Source organism: Poecile atricapillus, chromosome 14 (genome assembly GCF_030490865.1).
Source record: "Poecile atricapillus isolate bPoeAtr1 chromosome 14, bPoeAtr1.hap1, whole genome shotgun sequence".
NCBI lineage: Eukaryota > Metazoa > Chordata > Aves > Passeriformes > Paridae > Poecile > Poecile atricapillus.
Window position 1 is genome coordinate 2,604,672 of NC_081262.1, and position 17,824 is coordinate 2,622,495.

At 48.4% G+C, this 17,824-nt stretch overlaps 1 protein-coding gene across 2 annotated transcripts in view; it reads right to left on the reverse strand.

Moving 5' to 3' along the window:
- Window positions 1-17,824, reverse strand: part of XPO6 (exportin 6) — a 54,777-nt gene that overhangs the window by 21,808 nt on the left and 15,145 nt on the right. For both annotated transcript variants that reach the window (XM_058849624.1, XM_058849623.1), the window contains exons 2-8: window positions 17,126-17,216; window positions 15,376-15,488; window positions 12,322-12,519; window positions 9,760-9,919; window positions 9,366-9,443; window positions 3,506-3,959; window positions 267-393 (exon numbers count right to left, since the gene is read on the reverse strand). In XM_058849624.1, the coding sequence (XP_058705607.1) occupies window positions 267-393; window positions 3,506-3,959; window positions 9,366-9,443; window positions 9,760-9,919; window positions 12,322-12,519; window positions 15,376-15,488; window positions 17,126-17,216 (1,221 nt within the window). The remainder of the gene's footprint in view (window positions 1-266; window positions 394-3,505; window positions 3,960-9,365; window positions 9,444-9,759; window positions 9,920-12,321; window positions 12,520-15,375; window positions 15,489-17,125; window positions 17,217-17,824) is intronic.

Below are 17,824 nucleotides of genomic sequence, written 5' to 3' on the forward strand. Positions count from 1 at the left end.
CCCCAAACACAAACCAAGTCTGAGAGACTTTTCCACACACTGTCCATTCCAAGGACTTGAAAAAAAATGAAAGCAGAAGCAAAGTTAAACATCAGACAAGTTGTTGTTGTTGAGTAACCACCTGTGACCTCGGTCTCCAGCTAAACCCAGGAGCACACTAAGCCATTTCCAAGCCACTGGGAAGTACCAGTAAGACCAGTTAAATGCTCTTTTTATGGCTCTGGACAACAGAACAGGTTGGGAAAAACGAGGATGTGGGGCTGTACCTGATGAAAAGTGTATTTGAACAACAGGGCCAGGAATTCAACCACGGGGAACTGGGAGTAGGATTCGATCCTTCGTAGGTGGACGCTCACAAAGAGACGGAGGAAATCTGTGAACTTCTCAATGTAGCTACAAGGGAAAGGAGAAAGCTCTGAGAAAAAATAAGAAAGGTGCCCCAAGGGAAAGCAATTTTATTGAAATAGTGATAAATGCCACTCAAAATCATCTCATTCAAAGCAAAGTTACAATTAACCATCAGTAGAACAATTAAAATATAAAGCCCTGCAACAATTACCTACAGGATGGGCAACCCTCCACTCCATTAACACCTGAAACAGCAGAAAAGACAATCTAATCAAAAGCAACCTGAATATTCAGATAAATATCGAGTTCAACCAGGCCTGCATGTGAACACAACCCCCTCCACCCTGGAGAAAGGATTTGATAGCAAAGGTCATTGTACTGATGGAGACAAGATTAGTGAAATGAACTGCACCCCTGAGGAACTCAGCTGGAAGCAAGAAGTTAATGCAAGAATCAGCAAGAGAGGGGTTACATTTACAGGAGGGGGTGGGAGAGCCCGGGAGCTGAGAGCTGGAAAGGAAAATTCCTCCTGCAGTGGAGATCAGCCATCCAAGAGTTTCTGAGCTGAGCCCAGGCTTGGGACTGAGCTGGGAAATGAAATCTTCCTCCAAAGCATGGGGCTCCTCAGAGAATGTACAAGTGTAGTTCCCAAAAGGAGTCTGCCACCAAATCTTCAGGGATGGCAGCAAGAGCACGACCTTGGGGCAGCATGGAGAGTTCTTGAGGGGAAAATGGCAAAGCCTCCAGTGGGGTGAGGTTTTTTTGGGGAATACAAACACACCCTGCACAGCACAAGCTTCAGCAGGGCTAAAAATCATCCCCAGATCCATCTGTGCAGCAAGAGTTAAACACTCCATCAGGCACAGGAGGGATGGCAGCACCACACACACATCACACACAGGCAATTCCAGCCTTCCCTCATGCCCAGAGCTCTGAAATGCATGAAACTACTGAAAATTTGTATTTTAAATTAAAAAGTTGGGCTCAGCACAGTTTCAGACAGGCATGAGCAGCCTGGTTTTACTCTACTGCCTGCTCTGCACTGCTGCAAACTCTGGGGATTTGGGTTTTTTTTTTGGGAATCCCCACTCTTTCTAACAAGAACTCCCTCATGACCAGCAGCATTGCCAGCTGACAGAGCTGGGGGTTGTTGGGAGCCTTCAAAACCACACACTGCTTTGAACATGCAAAAAAGGTGAAGCTGCTTCTTTATTTGGCACTGCCTACTTGACAGGAGATCACTGAGCACACCTGAGCACAGATCAAACACTTCAAAATCAAAGCCAGGGGGGAAAAAAATAATTAAAAAAAAAAAAAAGAGTCCAGACCCAAACATCTCCATCCTTTCATTTTTATTTTCTAAAACAGGCTCTAACCTCAGACTAGTGAAATTCTTCCTTGGCCCCCAGCCCCCTTCTCCAACCACTGAGCCACTGCCTGGATCCTTACCAGCCACTTCCCATATTTTGGGATCTTCAAAGCCAAACACAAATGAAGCAAAAACCAATTTGAACTTATTCTTTCCTGGACTAGTCTGGCAGTTCCAAAGTGTTCAGACTGATTTTTAACAGAACAAAAATAACCAGTAGCACAAGAGGAAGGCAAGGGAGGACTCCAGGACCTGCAGGTTCTGAGCAGTCTTTCTTCAGTGCCCCTTTTGTTCAGGATTTTGTCAGTCCAAGCCAGGATGACACTTCCATGCACTGAGTCCTCTAGTTTTAGACACAAAAAATACAGCTGTGCCCTCAAGTGATAAAAGGAAAACCCTCATGGCTTTTTCCACAGACAAGACAAGGAGTAAAGAAAGCTCCACTCCCCCAGAAGCCAGCTGGACTTTTCCAGTCTCCAGAACATCTTGGTTCCATCCCTATTTCAGACCTTAGCAATGAATAAAGGGGGTCTCCCAACTCCAGACACCAACATATCCCTGTGGATAACAGCTCTAAGGAATGTCATGGAATGGCAGCACAGCAGCACAGCCCCCACTGAAATTGAAATTGTCCATAAAAGAAGGAACAGTTAAATAGGGGATTGTGGGTTTCCAGGAGAGCTTTTCTGAAATGCAGAGGGGAACTCCTGGCTCTCTGTGCCTTGCAGGTAAAGGTGGCACATTCCCACTTGTCTCATTTCTAGGTAGAGTGACACAAGTCAGAGCTAGCAAAAAATGAGCAGTAGAATTCCCTGTGAGTCTGGATTTACCACCCCAAAGTTGTATCTTTATCTAAGGATATGGAAAAGGAGAATTTTGCAGCAGAAACGTGCAAGTCCTCTCAACAAATGGACCCAATGCTTTTTTCCTAAATGTTTTATTCTCCTGAGTGGAAATTTATTTCCACCCTTGTGTACCCGTAGTAAGATCCTCAGCACTTTCACACAGTTACAACCTCTCTGCCACTGTCAGCAGCCCTGTGACAAGAGGCAGCACCAAGTCACCACCTGCCAACACCCAGCCTTAGCCACTCAACACAACAGCAAGGGGAGTCTCACTCTGTCCCCTACAAGTAGGAATATCTGACATAAGAGAGTGGAGCTGTCCTGGGGAACAAAAGGTGGCAGTAACACCCTGGAAAATGAGAATACACAGCTTCCCAAGGTGCTGCTGCTTCCCTGCTGCCTCCAGCCAAGCTTGTGGAGAGCCTTGGAAGTGGAGCCATTCACCACTGAACAGAGCTGCCCAAGCTGTGTCTGGTGCTGTTTAAAAATAAATTTAAAAAGAGAAAATAAAAAAGAATCAGAAATGGCCATGGCTCAATGAAGGGCAGGAAGCTTCTGGTGTTTTCTCCCAAGTCAAGTGTGTCCCCACTCTGTGTGGTTTGGGCAGAGTGGCAGATACTGACCAGAGGGGACAGAGGGGACACTGCAGTGCCTTTACCTCACTGAGCCTCTTCTGTGTTCTGTGACAACAGCTCCAGCTCTGGTGCCACCTCAGACCTGCAGTCAAACAGCAACGAGCAGGGACAGCAAGGACACAAACCTGGGCCAGCAGCTCCCCCAGCACCGAGCCCTCACCTGGGCACACCTACCTCTCTGCCCGGCTGCCCTGGCTCAGTACTCTGAAAAAAAGGCCATCAGACACAGCATGCACAACCCCAAAACAAACCCCACAGTCCTCCAGAGGAAGCCCAAGGCCCCTGCACAGCAGCCAAGCTGCTCCTACCTCTCATCCAGCTCCTCGAGCCGGCTCTTCACCGTGTGCGCGTTGTTCTCCCTGGTGATCTTCTGCAGGAGGTAGAAAGTCTGCTGGAACATGCGGAGCAGGTACTCCTCAAACTCCATAGGCACACAGTTCTTGGACATGAGTTCATTGATGCAGGCCATGGCCAGCACGCCCAGCCGGCCCCGCTCCTGCCCCAGCAGCGAGTTGTGGCTGCTGCCGTTCACCGAGGACATTTTGCGGGCGCGGGTGTCGCAGCCGAAGCGCGCGAAGTGGAAGATGGTGGTGAGCAGGGACGGGGTGATGCTCGTGGATAAAGGGATCCAGCTGAAGAGGTGTGCCAGGCACTCCAGTGCCAGGGAGCAGATGTATTCACTGTCTGTGTCCAGGATGGGGATGGGCTGGTTCAGCAGTTTGGCTGCGCTGGGGCTCTGCAGGAGGCTACTCAAGAGGTCACCTGGGGGAGAGAGCGGTGTCAGACAGGGCATGAACCCCCAGCTGCCCAGTGCAGGGCCAGGAGCTGGACTCTGATTGTCCTTGTGGATCCCTTCCAACTCACAACATCCTGTCATTCAGCAGCTTATTTGTCTGAGAGGAACTGGTGATTTCTATACTCGGGAATTAGCCTCGCACAACCCTTCTGGCCTTACCAGGCCGGGCACTCCGGGTATTTCAGGAAATAAAATGCCACGGGGTGTATTTTAGGAATTTATTATAAAATTCTATCCCCTCACAAGGCTGAGCATCCTTGATATAAGCTTGGCACATATCCCTGTTATGCTGAACATGGCAGAGTCCTCTGCTGGTGATGAAAGCTCACCCAGGGACCCAGTGCCATGGCAGGCACAGATCACATCCCCCAGCTCCCAACCACACCGTGACAAAGGCTTCCCAAGAAAGGTGGAGTCTGAACAATCTGACACAGCCTCAGGATTTACTTTCCATGACTTTCTCCAGCCTCCAAGTGAAGCCATAAAAAGTTAATATTTGCAATATTCCATGACAGAGCTCCACAGCTTCACTGTGAAGCTGCTTTGTCTGGGGTATGCCAGCTCTTTGTTTCACTTTCTACCCAAACAGGGAACAGAAATAATCCCTGCTTTCACTTTCTTTGTGTCAGTAGGCTTCTAATGCAGCTTCTGCTCTGTTTGACAGAAAGAAGGATTTACTTCTGTTGTTACTTACAGGGAAGCCACTCAGGGAACCCTCCATCACCTTTAGTGCCCTTCTACAAAGCTTCCATTGCTCCTCTGCACCTACTGATACTGAAAGAGCAGAGCTGCAGCCACCACTCAAGGTGCAGATGAGCCTTAGCTCCACAGAGCAGCACAGCAGGGAATTATTCCTGTCAATTTTATTCCTGAATGTGAATTCTCTGTAGAATGACGTGGAGAGGCTCTGAAGTTAATCCTGCCTAGTCCAGGGTGAACTCCCCCCTCACAGCAAGATGGGACCTTTCATCTCCCACCTCTAACCAAACCATCAACAAGCCAGAGATTCCCTTATCCCTGGTGGCCTTTGCTTCCTCAAAATCCAAGGAATCCAAGGGTCAGTCCCAGCCAGGCTGCCTTCCCCACAATCTCCAGGCTTCCACCTGCTGCAAAACTATTCACCCTCCCCAGATTTTCAAGACATTTCTCTTCCTTGAGTACCTCTTCCTCTTTAATAACCTCCCCATCTCTAAAAATCTGGCACTTGCTGTGCTACAGAATCTGAAGTTCTTAGAGAATCTGAGTGATTTTTTATGGAAGTGAAACATCCTGACACACCAGCACTGCCAAAATAACAGCTATGATTTACTGAGCTACTTCCAACACACACAAGAGCCTGAGTGATGAACACATCCCTCCTAAGTCTTCATTTTTCACCAAGATTGATGTCTTACATCACTAAATTCATAATTCCCTGCCAAGCCTTATCATTGCTTCTTTCTCCTGCACTCCAGAAAAAGAAGGCATCATGTGGCTATGGCTGAGCAGGACAGCCCTGCCCTTCAGTGTTAGCAGTGAACTCCCCTGTGGGGACATTCACACCTGGACACACCTGAACAGCTCAAACTGGGCTTTCACAGAGCCCCTGGAGCTCAACAAGGCCAAGTGCAGCAGGGCTGGGGCAATCCCAAGCACCAATCCAGGCTGGGGAGGGAACAGACTGAGAGCAGCTCTGGGGGAAGGATTTGGGGTGTTGGAGATGAAAGCTGGCCATGCCCTGGCTGTGAGCACCCAGAAACCCCCCTGGGCTGGGCTGAGCCCCAGTGTGGGCAGCAGGAGGGGGGGATTCTGCCCCCTCAGGTGAGACCCCACCTGCAGAGCTGCCTCCAGCCCTGGGGCCAACAGCAGCAGGACGTGGAGCTGCTGGAGAGGATCCAGAGGAGCCCATGGAGATGCCCCAAGGGCTGGAGCCCCTCTGGAGCCAGGCTGGGAGAGCTGGGGGTGCTCACCTGGAGAGGAGAAGGCTCCAGGGACACCTCAGAGCCCCTTCCAGGGCCTAAAGGGGCTCCAGGAGAGCTGCAGAGGGACTTGGGACAAGGGATGGAGGGACAGGACACAGGGAATGGCTTCCACTGCCAGAGGGCAGGGATGGATGGGATATTGGGAAGGAATTGTTCCCTGGGAGGGTGGGCAGGCCCTGGCACAGGGTGCCCAGAGAAGCTGTGGCTGCCCCTGGATCCCTGGAAGTGTCCAAGGCCAGGCTGGATGGGGTTTGGAGCAGCCTGGGATGGTGGAAGGTGTCCCTGCCCATGGCAAGGGGTAGACAGGGATGGGCTTTAAGGTTCCTTCCAACCCCAACTATCATTATTCTTTTAAACATTCAGTTCAGCCAACTCCACAAAAATCAGTGAGAATTCAAGATTCTCATCTTTTAATCCATCCACACCAGAAACTCTCACTTATGTTCCTGTATCTCACAGCAGTTGGTTCAAGTGCTTTGCACACAGTTAAATCACTGAAGCTCTGAGGTTCAGGAGTTTTCAGTGTCTCTGTAAACAGGTGACAAATTCACAGCATCAGCTGCATTCATGCCAAAAGAGAAAACTCCCAGCAACTGGCTCTGCAGCAGGAGAGCAGCCACAAATACTTCTGCTACTCATTTGTTTGCCATAGATGAGTGAATATTCCTGAGGAAGGGATTCATCAGGAAATGTGCTATAAATCATGCAAAGACAACATTTGGAGGCTGGGACTGTTGCTGAGTAAATCCTACACCATGGCAATAACTCAAAATGTTGTCCAGCTCAGGACATTATCAGAGTTCCTTTGCTTAAATGATATGAGAAATGAGTTTAATGTTGTCTTCAAGTGCTATTTAAAACCTATGCAAGACTTGCAAGTAACCATTTCACTCCACTTCCCTGTGCAAATGAAAAATAGGAAGCAGAGGTTTTCCAGGTTCCTAAAGAGACTTGGGCTCTGATGGAAGATATTAACATTTATAGGGGCTCAGGAGCTTGTTTTGCCTCTTGGAACATATTTAATCTCACCTGATTGGAAAGAGTAAAGGGTGGTGGCCTCACTTAAGCAAGGAAAATATTCAAGGGTTGCCAGTACACAGGAATTGAGTTCTGCATGAATGAATTGAGTCTCAGGGAACACAGAATGAGCAAGCAGTGGATCAGAGGGAAGCATCTGCTGCTCCTTTTGGAAGTGGTGGAATCATCATCTCTGGAAGTGTCCAGAAGCCACGTGGATGTGGCACTTGAGGACATTCACTGGTGGCTCTGGCAGTGCTGGTTAATGGTTGGACTCAATCTTAGAGTCCTTTCCAACTTTAGTGATTCTGTGACTTCAAAAAATGGAAGCACAACCACTTTTAACATGGAGACAGCAAAAACACAACACAGAAAAATAAAACTCAGAGGGTTTCACACAAACAAGTTTGCACAGGCAAAATGAAACCTCTAAAGGCACTGCTGGTGTGGTCCTGGTTCTTAGAACTTATCTTGAAAAAACACTGTGTGAAAAGTTTGTTTGTTTTCCCTGAGAGGGGAGAAAGGAAAAGCCCGGCACAGAAGTGCAGCTGACTTCCAGTTTGGGAAATGTGATCCCAAGTCACGAGGTGAGCACACAGGTGGATGAAAGCTGCCTCAGCACAAGCCCCAGGGGACTGAGGGACATCTCCAACAGGCTTCCATGACAGCCAGCCCAGAGTTTGTTCCACCAGTGCCCTCCCCCCAGCACCATTCTTGACAATTGACACCAGAAGCTTTGATCTTTTCTGTAAATATTTCCTATCCAAACTCTTCCCACCTACAGCAAAATCCACTCTACCCCTGCCAATCCAAAGGAATATTTCTTCCCATTAAAGTCTGTGGTTTGTATATAAATATAGAAGTATCTTAAGCTCTTCTACAGGAAAGGAGCACTTGAAATGCTGCTCTAACTTCAATGTGAAAGGTTTAGCACTAAGCAAAACACTGCCAACAGCTTATCAGAGGCAGCAGTCTGGAGCTGCCTGGTGCAATCTGGCCACAAGGAAGTGATCTGCAGCTCCCAGGGAACTGTTCAAGGTCCCAGGGACAAGGAAATGTGTGCCAAGGACAAGGACACAAAAATGTGTTCTCCATTTCAGAGACAACTAAGAAATAGAGATGGAAATGGGTTAACATCAGACAAGTACTCACACAAAAATCTAACAGGAATAGATAGAAAATGAACTTCGACAATCACAGAACAGTTTGGGTGGGAAAGGACCTTAAAGCCCATCCAGCCTCACCCCCTGCCATGGGCAGGGACATCCTCCACTATCCCAGGCTGCTCCAAGCCCCATCCAGCCTGGCCTTGGACACTTCCAGGGATCCAGGGGCAGCCACAGCTTCTCTGGGCACTCTGTTCCATTTCACAGAGACTCGGCTGCCTTTATTTTCTTTTTCCCAGGTAGGATTCAGTTCTGCCCCACTGGCTTTGATGTGCCAACAGCTGGGATTCAGGGGACATTGCCAACCCCATGCAAGGCCACAGGCTTGGAGAAGAGGGGCTGGAAGGTTGCCCAGTGGAAAAGTGCCCAGGTGGGCCAGAGGGCAATGGCACCTGGCCTGGAGCAGCACTGGGGTGGCAGCAGGAGCAGGGCAGGGACTGTCCCCTGTGCTGTCACTGCTGAGGCACCGCCAGTCCTGGGGACAGTTCTGGGCTACTCACAACACCGAGGGGCTGGAGCGTGTCCAGGGAAGGGAACAGAGCTGGGAAGGGGCTGGAGCAGCAGGAGCAGCTGAGGGAGCTGGGGAAGGGGCTCAGCCTGGAGAAAAGGAGGCTCAGGGGGCCCTTCTGGCTCTGCACAACTCCCTGACAGGAGGGGACAGCCGGGGGGAGTTGGGCTCTGCTCCCAGGGAACAGGGACAAGACAAGGGGAAATGGCCTCAGGCTGGGCCAGGGGAGGTTTAGGTTGGATAATGGGAAAAAATTTTCATAGAAGGGTGGCCAGGCCCTGGCACAGCTGCCTGGGGCAGTGGTGGGGTCCCCATCCCTGGAGGGATTTAAAAGCCCTGCATATGTGGCAGCTGGGGACATGGGTTAGAGGTGGCCTTGGCAGTGTGGAATAACAGCTGGACTTGATAACTTTAGAGGGCTTTTCCAACCTTAACAATTCCATGATTTTAACTCACTGTAATTAGAGCCTTTTGTACTGGAACTCCAGGGAGGTTTCTGCCACCTGAGGACAACAAGTAGCTCTGTGGGCACATTTTAATGACATTTGCAATGGGGTGTCCCAACAGTGGAATTTGTTTCTTTTCCCATCAGGATTTTGTTGGCCTGTGAAAAGCTTTGGGAAAGCGTTATTAGGAGAAGTTAGGCAGTAAAGGAAGGAATCTGTGCCTGATACTGCAGGTTTAAGCACATGGAAATCCCATCTTGTAGCTTTTCCTTACCACTTTCTCCTGAGGTCGGGGATGGTGGCGGAGTGGCAGCAGTAGCACTGTGCTTATCCCAGATGCTCTCCAAAATACCTGGCCAAAGAGAGACCTTTCAGAAGTGCCTTCTCAAAGACACACTGATCCAACAAACACAGCACAGACTGCAGGACAACTGGGGCAGAACACACCTCGAGTGCTTTGAGAGGGACAGAAACACTCCATAAGGACTTTGGGCTCACTAAGAGAAGACAATCTCCATCCCTCTTCATGCAGGGAGCTCAGGTTCATACTAAGGTGACCCAAACGCTGCAGGGGCAGAGCTGGGTGCTCCAAGCGTGGCATCACCCCCACTTTGGCTGACTGAGCCCCAGCCCAGCTGAGGGGACACAGTGCTGCCAGTGACTCGTACCTGTGAGGAGCCCCAGCACTGTCTGCACCTGGTCCAGGAGCAGCTTGCGCAGCTCCTCCTTGCGGGCCACGCTCAGGTCCTCGCGGGGACACGCCAGCTCCTCCGAGGTGGTTTTCAGCATGATCAGCCCCAGGGGAGTGGTCACAGGAGACTGGATCAGCTGAGGAGGGCAGGAGAGCAGTGTGATGACAACATTCACTGACAGACAGGGATTAGCAACACTACTCACAGTTTACAACAGATACGTTTGATTTCCCCAGACACGAATCTCTGATGTTGCAACAGCTCGAGCCCCATGGGAATCCCTGGGCTTTCAGGAGAGCTTTCGTAATGTCACTGCACACATTCTGTGTCCCAGCACACTCACAGGAACAGCCTGTCCCTTCTGTTTGCTGCATGCTCTGCCCTCAGCCCTGCCCAGGACCACCCCAGCACCAGCAGCTCACACCTCACAGCCCAGCAGCTTCCCCAAAAATCCCACCCTTCCCACACAGCCCAGGAGCTGATGCCACCTCCCCTTGTACCTGTACCAGATCCCAAACTGGACATTGCATTTCCCCCAAAAAGAGTAATTCCTGCCTCATGCTGGAACAGAACTGGACACAAAAGCTGACTTGTGCCTTCATCAGCCACTGGGAAATTAAAGACTTCAAGTGGGGCAAAGTTTTGTTTCCAGCTGAAGGACAGCACTGCTCTTCACTGCTGCCCAGACACATCCAAAATGATTTATGGACTGCTCCCTCTGGGAGAAAAAAGTCCAAAGCCAATTCCAGTTGCTACAAGTAATCCTTGAAGCCATAATTCTGTAATACAGGCTTTGCTCCTCATCCCCTGACCCTCCAAATGAGAGCCAGGCTGAGTTAACACTGCTAAAAACACAGAGTTTGGTGAAATATTTGGGGAGAAAATAGCCCATCATCTTGGCTTTTGCAAAGGAAGTCCCAGACACAGGAGCAGATGGCAAAGAACTCAGTGAAACAGCCAACTTGTCAGTAAATTGTGAAGGGACTGAGATCAGCTCTCAGGATATTTTCTGACAAACCCAGGGAGTTCCAGCAATACCCCACACTGGTACCTCAGTCAGGCTAAACAAATTCTCAACCTCTAAGGAAGCAGTACTTTATGTAGAATTACTGGTTTTGCATAATGACAATACAATATCCCAATTTACCTTTCTTCTCCACCCCTCCAGAGCTTCAGTAAAAGCTTTAGAGACCACTCAGAGTACTGGGATACAATTTAACACTGAAGAACAAAGAACATGCTGCAAATGATCTCAGAAAAAAGTCCTGAGACAGAGCTCATCTGCAATTCTAAGAGCAGATCATTCTGCTCCTGTGCTATTCTTCCTTCTGTTGAGGCCCTGGAATTCAGCGTTACTGTTTTACTTCCACTTTCTCTGAACATTTTAGGAATGTGTCTGCCACATAAATTAATTTATGGAAACATTTCCCTCCACTGCTGATCTCACAAGCAGAGGCTGAAGGGAAAATAGATTCCTCAAGCAAGCTCTGCAATCCCTTAAGATAACCCTGGAGTTCTAGTAAGGCCAGGGGAGCTCAGACTGCCTTTCAGTTCAGATCCAGGTGAAATGAGAGGCAGAACTCCACATGGAGACAGTTATCTCCAAGTATCTCTTGTCAAATTGACAACTGAGGCAAAACCAGCAGCATGTCCCACTCCAGAACAGTCAGAAAAGTGATTACACCAGCCAGTGATAAACTCTGCAGCCAAGACAGAATTTTTTTTTTAAATTTTGAATTAATACTAGATCCATTTGCCTTAACAAATAAACTCCTGCCACTCAAGGACTTGTATTTAAATAACTGCCTTGTGGCTTGGCCGTGGGCTTTGCTGCATTCAAATCATGTAATTATGCCAGCAGAAAAAGCCTGTGCAGCACTTCAGTTTACACTCAGCCTCTTTAAGCCAATTAGGAACAATTTTAAGGGAACTGGAGACAAAATACTCCAACAAAAAGAGGTTTGCACCAGCCTGGTGATGCTCTAGCAGGATCTAGCAATCCTGGCTCAGGATTCCCTGTAAAGATGCTGAGTTGCAACCAACACTCCAGCATGGATTCAGTCAGGATCCTCAACTCACAGCTAAGCCTTCCTGCAGGAGCCCTCCTGAACACCACAATAACATCCCATTAGTGACCTTACTGAGGAGGTACCAGAGATTTTTGGGGTGTCTTTGGCTGTTGAGTGAAAAATTTCCAACAGCTCTGTTGAGGAACCGCCCTTTGGAGAATTGGTGAAACATCCATAATTTTATTGACTTTTTTTTTGTTTAAAGAACAACCAATACTCCTTGTATTTTCCAGAACTAGCCCATAATATTTAAATTTTAAAGTGAATACTTGTGGTACTTCGCCTCAAAACACTTTTAACACTGGAGAGAAATGTAATGTGGAAAAAGCTGAGGATTACAACAAAATTAAAAAGGAATTTACAAAGCCACATTTACTATTTAATCCTCATCAAAAGAAATCCCTACTCAAAGAAACAAAATGATGTTTCTAAGGGAAAACCTGGCTTCATTCATGCACAGACTTCCTACCTGCAGGATGTTGGTGAAGAAGTCGTGGTAGAACATGGGCCAGTCCTGGCGGCCGATGTCCACGATGACTTTGCAGAGCTTGTTCCTGATGAAGTAAGGCAGAGTTTTGTGGTGAGCCAGCAGCAGCTTGGGCAGGCAGCTCCTGATCTCCATCTTGTCCTGGGATGGGACCCCCAGCCACATCTTATTGATCAGGTTCTGGAAAAGCAATGGACATCCCAAATGAGCTCATCTTGGATATGCCTGGCTGAGGTGAAACACTGAGAGAATCTGACACAGAGAATTGGGAATCTCAGACTGGTTTGGGTTGGAAGGGACCTTAAAAACCATCCTATTCCAACCCCCTTGTTCTGGTCAGGGACACCTTCCACTGTCCCAGGCTGCTCCAAGCCCTGTCCAGCCTGGCCTTGGACACTTCCAGGGATCCAGGGACAGCCACAGCTTCTCTGGGCACCCTGTGCCAGGGCCTGCCCACCCTCCCAGGGAACAATTCCTTCCCAATATCCCATCCATCCCTGCCCTCTGGCAGTGGAAGCCATTCCCTGTGTCCTGTCCCTCCATCCCTTGTCCCAAGTCCCTCTGCAGCTCTTCTGGAGCCCCTTTAGGCCCTGGAAGGGGCTCTGAGGAGACCTCAGAGCTTTCTCTTCTCCGGGCTAAACAACATAAAGCAGGGACAGAGCATCTGGCAGAGCTGCTGCATCTCATGGCTCAGGACTGGCAGTGCCACCATGGAGCTGAAGTTACTGGTTTAACTGGTTTTTGGTTAGGCAGAACTCGAGTGGCAGGCATAGAACCATTTCCTCTCCCTTTTAACCCTGAGCACCGAGGTTTTCCCCTCTAAATGGGACAGCCTTGGATGAAGCAGGAAAAGGAAAACAGGGAAGGAGGTTTGGTTTTCCACACCTCTGATGCCACCCAAGTCTCCTGAAGCTGAGCTGGAAGGTCACTGGAGCAGGCACTGCCTGGCAGTGACAAGGCACCACTCCCACAGAAAGCTTTTAGTCCACTTAAAGACAGACAAAATCCAAAGGAAAGCAGAGTAGCAAATTGCTTCCCTGCCCTGATCACATTTAGGGCTCTGAAGCTTCAGAAGCTGAATGAATCTCTTGGGATAACCCAGAGAGGAGGCTGAGGCAATGTCTGTGCCCATCTGCAAGATTCAGCCTGGAGAAGGAGAATGTTGGAGATCACAATCATAGCCTGGGTTGGGTTGGAAGAAACCTCAATTATCCAAAACTGGAAGATGATGTATGGTCAAAGGAGATGCAATCCCCAGCAGGATGTACTGCACAGAGACACCAGTTCCCAGTGGAGAGCTACACAGGGATATTTATACTGAAATCCCTCAGAGAAGTTGGTTTTGGTGTTTTCTAGCAGAGAAAATCCACAAGAACTGTTTGAAAACAGTGGCCCAACCAGCTGAGGGTTCCTTGATGCAAGTCCAGATTCCAATGAAGCTGCAGGATGTTTTAGCTTTAACATCCATCCCCTCATACCCACCGTGTTCTGTCCTACTCCTCCCACCTGCCAGCAGCAGCTTTCTCCCTATAAATGCTTTTGGGGAGACGTTTTCATTTCCAAAAAGCAGGAGGTGAAAACAATTCATCTGGAAGGGGGTCAGGAGGAGTTTTATTCCAAATCCACTGCTAACTTCTTAAGCAGTTTGTGAAATGCATGTCCTTGGGCAGTTTTGGGAATGCTCCTTGTGTTCACACCCCTTTGACTAAACAGTTGGGGAAGCTGCAGACTGGGACAGACCTTGGCTCTGAGGACCAGGTAATGTCCAGCACCAAGTTGGGAATTCAAGCTCCTCCATGGAGAAATCCTCATCTTCCAGCTGTCCCTCCCCCTGCACTTGCAGAGTGATTTCTTTATTCTGGGCACAATTAGGTTTTTCAGTGCTATTTTTTCCCCCTCCAGGGAAGCAGAGGCTCAGTAATCAAACTCCATAAAATATCCTGAGCTGGCAAGATCCACACAGGATGATCCCAAGGATCACTGAATCCATCTCCTGGCCCTGCACTTGTTTTGCTCATCAGGAAAATCAGTGGGACACCATCCCCTGAGCAGGAACAATCCCCATGTCACTTGCCATGATCACCCCTTTTTTAGGGGAAGGTAAATCAGATTCAATTTGCAGATGGGGTCCAGACTCTCTCTGCAATCCCTAATAAGTAAAATGAATATTTAAAAGAAGAAATCAACAATGATGCAGATAATCTGTAAAAACAGCACAACTTTAAGAGCAGTTTTTATCTGAACATGTATTTCATGTGAAAAGCAGCCCAGTGCAAAGGCTACAAACCCCTCTGATTTAGGGGCACAGCTCAGAGTGCCCACCCAGCCAAGAGCACAGCACAGAGGTCACAAATGGCCCAGACTGAGGTGTGACATCCACCAAATCCCAGGACACCCTCAGGGACAGACGCTGCACTGGTCACTCAGAAATGAAACACAACAGAGCTGCTCACAGAATACCTCTGCTTGTTCCAGTAGACACAGAGATCAATATCAAGGCTTTTAACCCAAATTTTGTTCTTTTATAAGTAGGTGAAGAGTGGGATGTGGCTGTCTAAGAGAGACCTCATCTTTCCAACCAGCACAAGTTTGCAGGATGTAGCTGAAGAGCACCAACCACAACTACAAAATGTCAGAAAAATAAAAGCAAGTTTGCCTTCCCTCTCAGCACTCAAAGCCTGCAGGAGCCAGGAGCAGGTAATCACCCCCATATTTCTGATCATAAAAACAGCATAAAAGCAATAACACCCTTAAAAGCATCGTGCAGAAACTCAAGCAGCCTCTGAAACTGGAGGTAATTTGTGCTTAGAGATGCCAGGAAATGAATTCTTCAATTTGTGTACAAAGATTCATATTCTCCCACTCTGGGCCTGCTATTAAGCAACCTCTCTGGCAGAGAGCAATAAAAGCATCTTTTATCACTGTACTTACCAGGGATGCCATTTCAGACAAACATTTCCCCCCAAAAAAATCGATTGCCAGATAAAACTGCACCAGGCAGAGATTGCACTGAGCAGGCAGGAGCTCAGCCCTCACCTCAAACACTGTCAGGCTGTACATCATCACATAATCATTCCTTGTACTGGACAGGAAGTACAGGCAGAATCTCCAGGCTCCTATCTGCTGGGCAAAGTTATTTAAAAGCTCCTCTGCAAAAAAAAACATAAAAGTAAAATATTACTTTAAAATGTACTTCAGTTTTAATTTTACTTTGATGTAAAATATTCCATTAAAATTTTTTAGCTGTAAACAAAGCCATAACAATGTACACTGATCACACAGCAACTGAGCAGGGAAGAGACCCTGTGTTGTGGGAATGACTCAACCTGAAGGAGGGCAAAAAATAGAATAAAATCACATTCTACAGCGTTTAAAGCAATGTAACAACAGGCTTTAATGAAAACAAAACAGATGTGTCATTTTAGAATCAGTTTTGACATAAATACTGCAGCAGTTAAGAGGTGAATATTAAAACAAATCACACAGCAATTGTATTATGAGTATTGTTATTTTATCTGTAAAAGCCAAATGCTGGCATTTCAGGTCATTGTGAGAGAGTAGGAGCACTTCAGATCACAGTGTTCTAAACCCACCTTCCTCCACTGCAACTCCAAGAGCTGCTGACTTGGTGGCAGTTCAGGGTGTCAGAAACCTCCCTGAACACTCAGGGAAGGCTTTGGTCATCTCTCATGAGGTGACAATGTGACCAAGAGAAAAGCTACAAAGGCTGCTTTACAGGATAAGCAAATTTATGGCTTTAATTTATTTTTTTTTCCTTTTTCTTTCCTGCAATTTAAGCAGGACAATGAGGGATATCTTTTCCACAGCAGGAGATCATCACATATATAGGATATAGGATTTCTGGGACAAGTCTTTAATGCTTGTCACACTTTTGGCATGAGATGGTAGAAACAGAACAATCCCACAATGGTTTGGGTTGGGAGGGACCCTAAAGTTTATCCAATCCCATCCCTGCCATGGCAGGGACACCTTCCACCATCCCAGGCTGCTCCAAGCCCCATCCAGCCTGGCCTTGGACACTTCCAGGGATCCAGGGGCAGCCACAGCTTCTCTGGGCACCCTGGGCCAGGGCCTGCCCACCCTCCCAGGGAACAATTCCTTCCCAATATCCCATCTATCCCTGCCCCCTGGCAGTGGAAGCCATTCCCTGTGTCCTGTCCCTCCATCCCTTGTCCCAGGTCCCTCTGCAGCTCTCCTGGAGCACCTTTAGGCCCTGGAAGGAGCTCTGAGGTGTCCCTGGAGCCTTCTCCTGTCCAGGTGAGCACCCCCAGCTCTCCCAGCCTGGCTCCAGAGAGGTTCCAGCTCTCAGAGCACCCCTGTGGCTGTCTGGGAATAAAAGGAATCTGCCTCTTCCCAATCACCACCAGCACAAGGAGCTCCCCCAGAGCACTTGGTAGAATCTCTGTTGCCTTTCAGGACATATTTAATAACCCCACCCAAAGGGAATTGCTGTTATTCCTGCTTGTCATTCCACAAGAACCAGGACAGCCTTGCTTTACATTCCTAGTGCTGAATTCCCTGCTCCATGTCCAGGCAGAGGTTTCCCAGGACACAAAATCCAACAATGCACAGAGGAAACATCACTGGTTTATCACCCATGGGGGCTGCCACAGAACCCCAGCTATGGAAACCTTTCCTTCCAGTTCCCAGCTAAGCAGGAGAGGGGAAGATGCCAGTTCAGTGTTGAACACAAGCAGACCCCCCTGCTGGGGGCTGCAGGCAGGACCAGCACCGGGAGCAGCTCTTGGAAGGAGCAGGAACTCACCTATCTCACGTTTCCGCTCATTTGTTGTGCAATTGTGGAAAAACTCCGTCATCAAACTCTCCAGAGCCCGCAGCGAGGCCTCTTCTGATGCCTGGGAATGACATTGGGGGAAAGAGATAAAATTCATTCCCACTCTGACACAGGAGGGTGGCATTAGAACATCTCAGGTGCACCAAAATCCAACACGAGCAGGATCAGAACAGGGCAAGCAGCTGGGAACTCAAATTGCTCACTGGTGTCAAGGAGCAGCAAGATTAATCCACTGCCAGTGAAAGCTTTGGACATTTGCTCACCTCCATTAATAAGGACAAGAACACAACAAAATTCCTTTATTTTGGTGGCATTCAGGAATTTTAAGGCAATAAATAATTCTCACAAAGACAGCAAGTTCAACCAAAGATGTTTTCAGATGTCCAGAAATCATCACTATCCTATCATGGGAAGCAGAAACTTTGAGAGGATTTCTCTTGGACACCAGGAGGAATTTTTTCCCAGAAAGGGTGTTCAGATATTGGAATGGGCTGCCTGGGTGGGTGGTAGAGTCCCCATCCCTGGAGGTGCCCAGGGAAGGGCTGGAAGTGGCACTCAGTGCTCAGGGCTGGTGACAAGCTAGGGATGGGTCACAGGCTGGACTCGATGATCCTGGAGGTCCTTTCCAACCTCAATCATTCCATGATCCTGTGACCCCTGACACCTCTT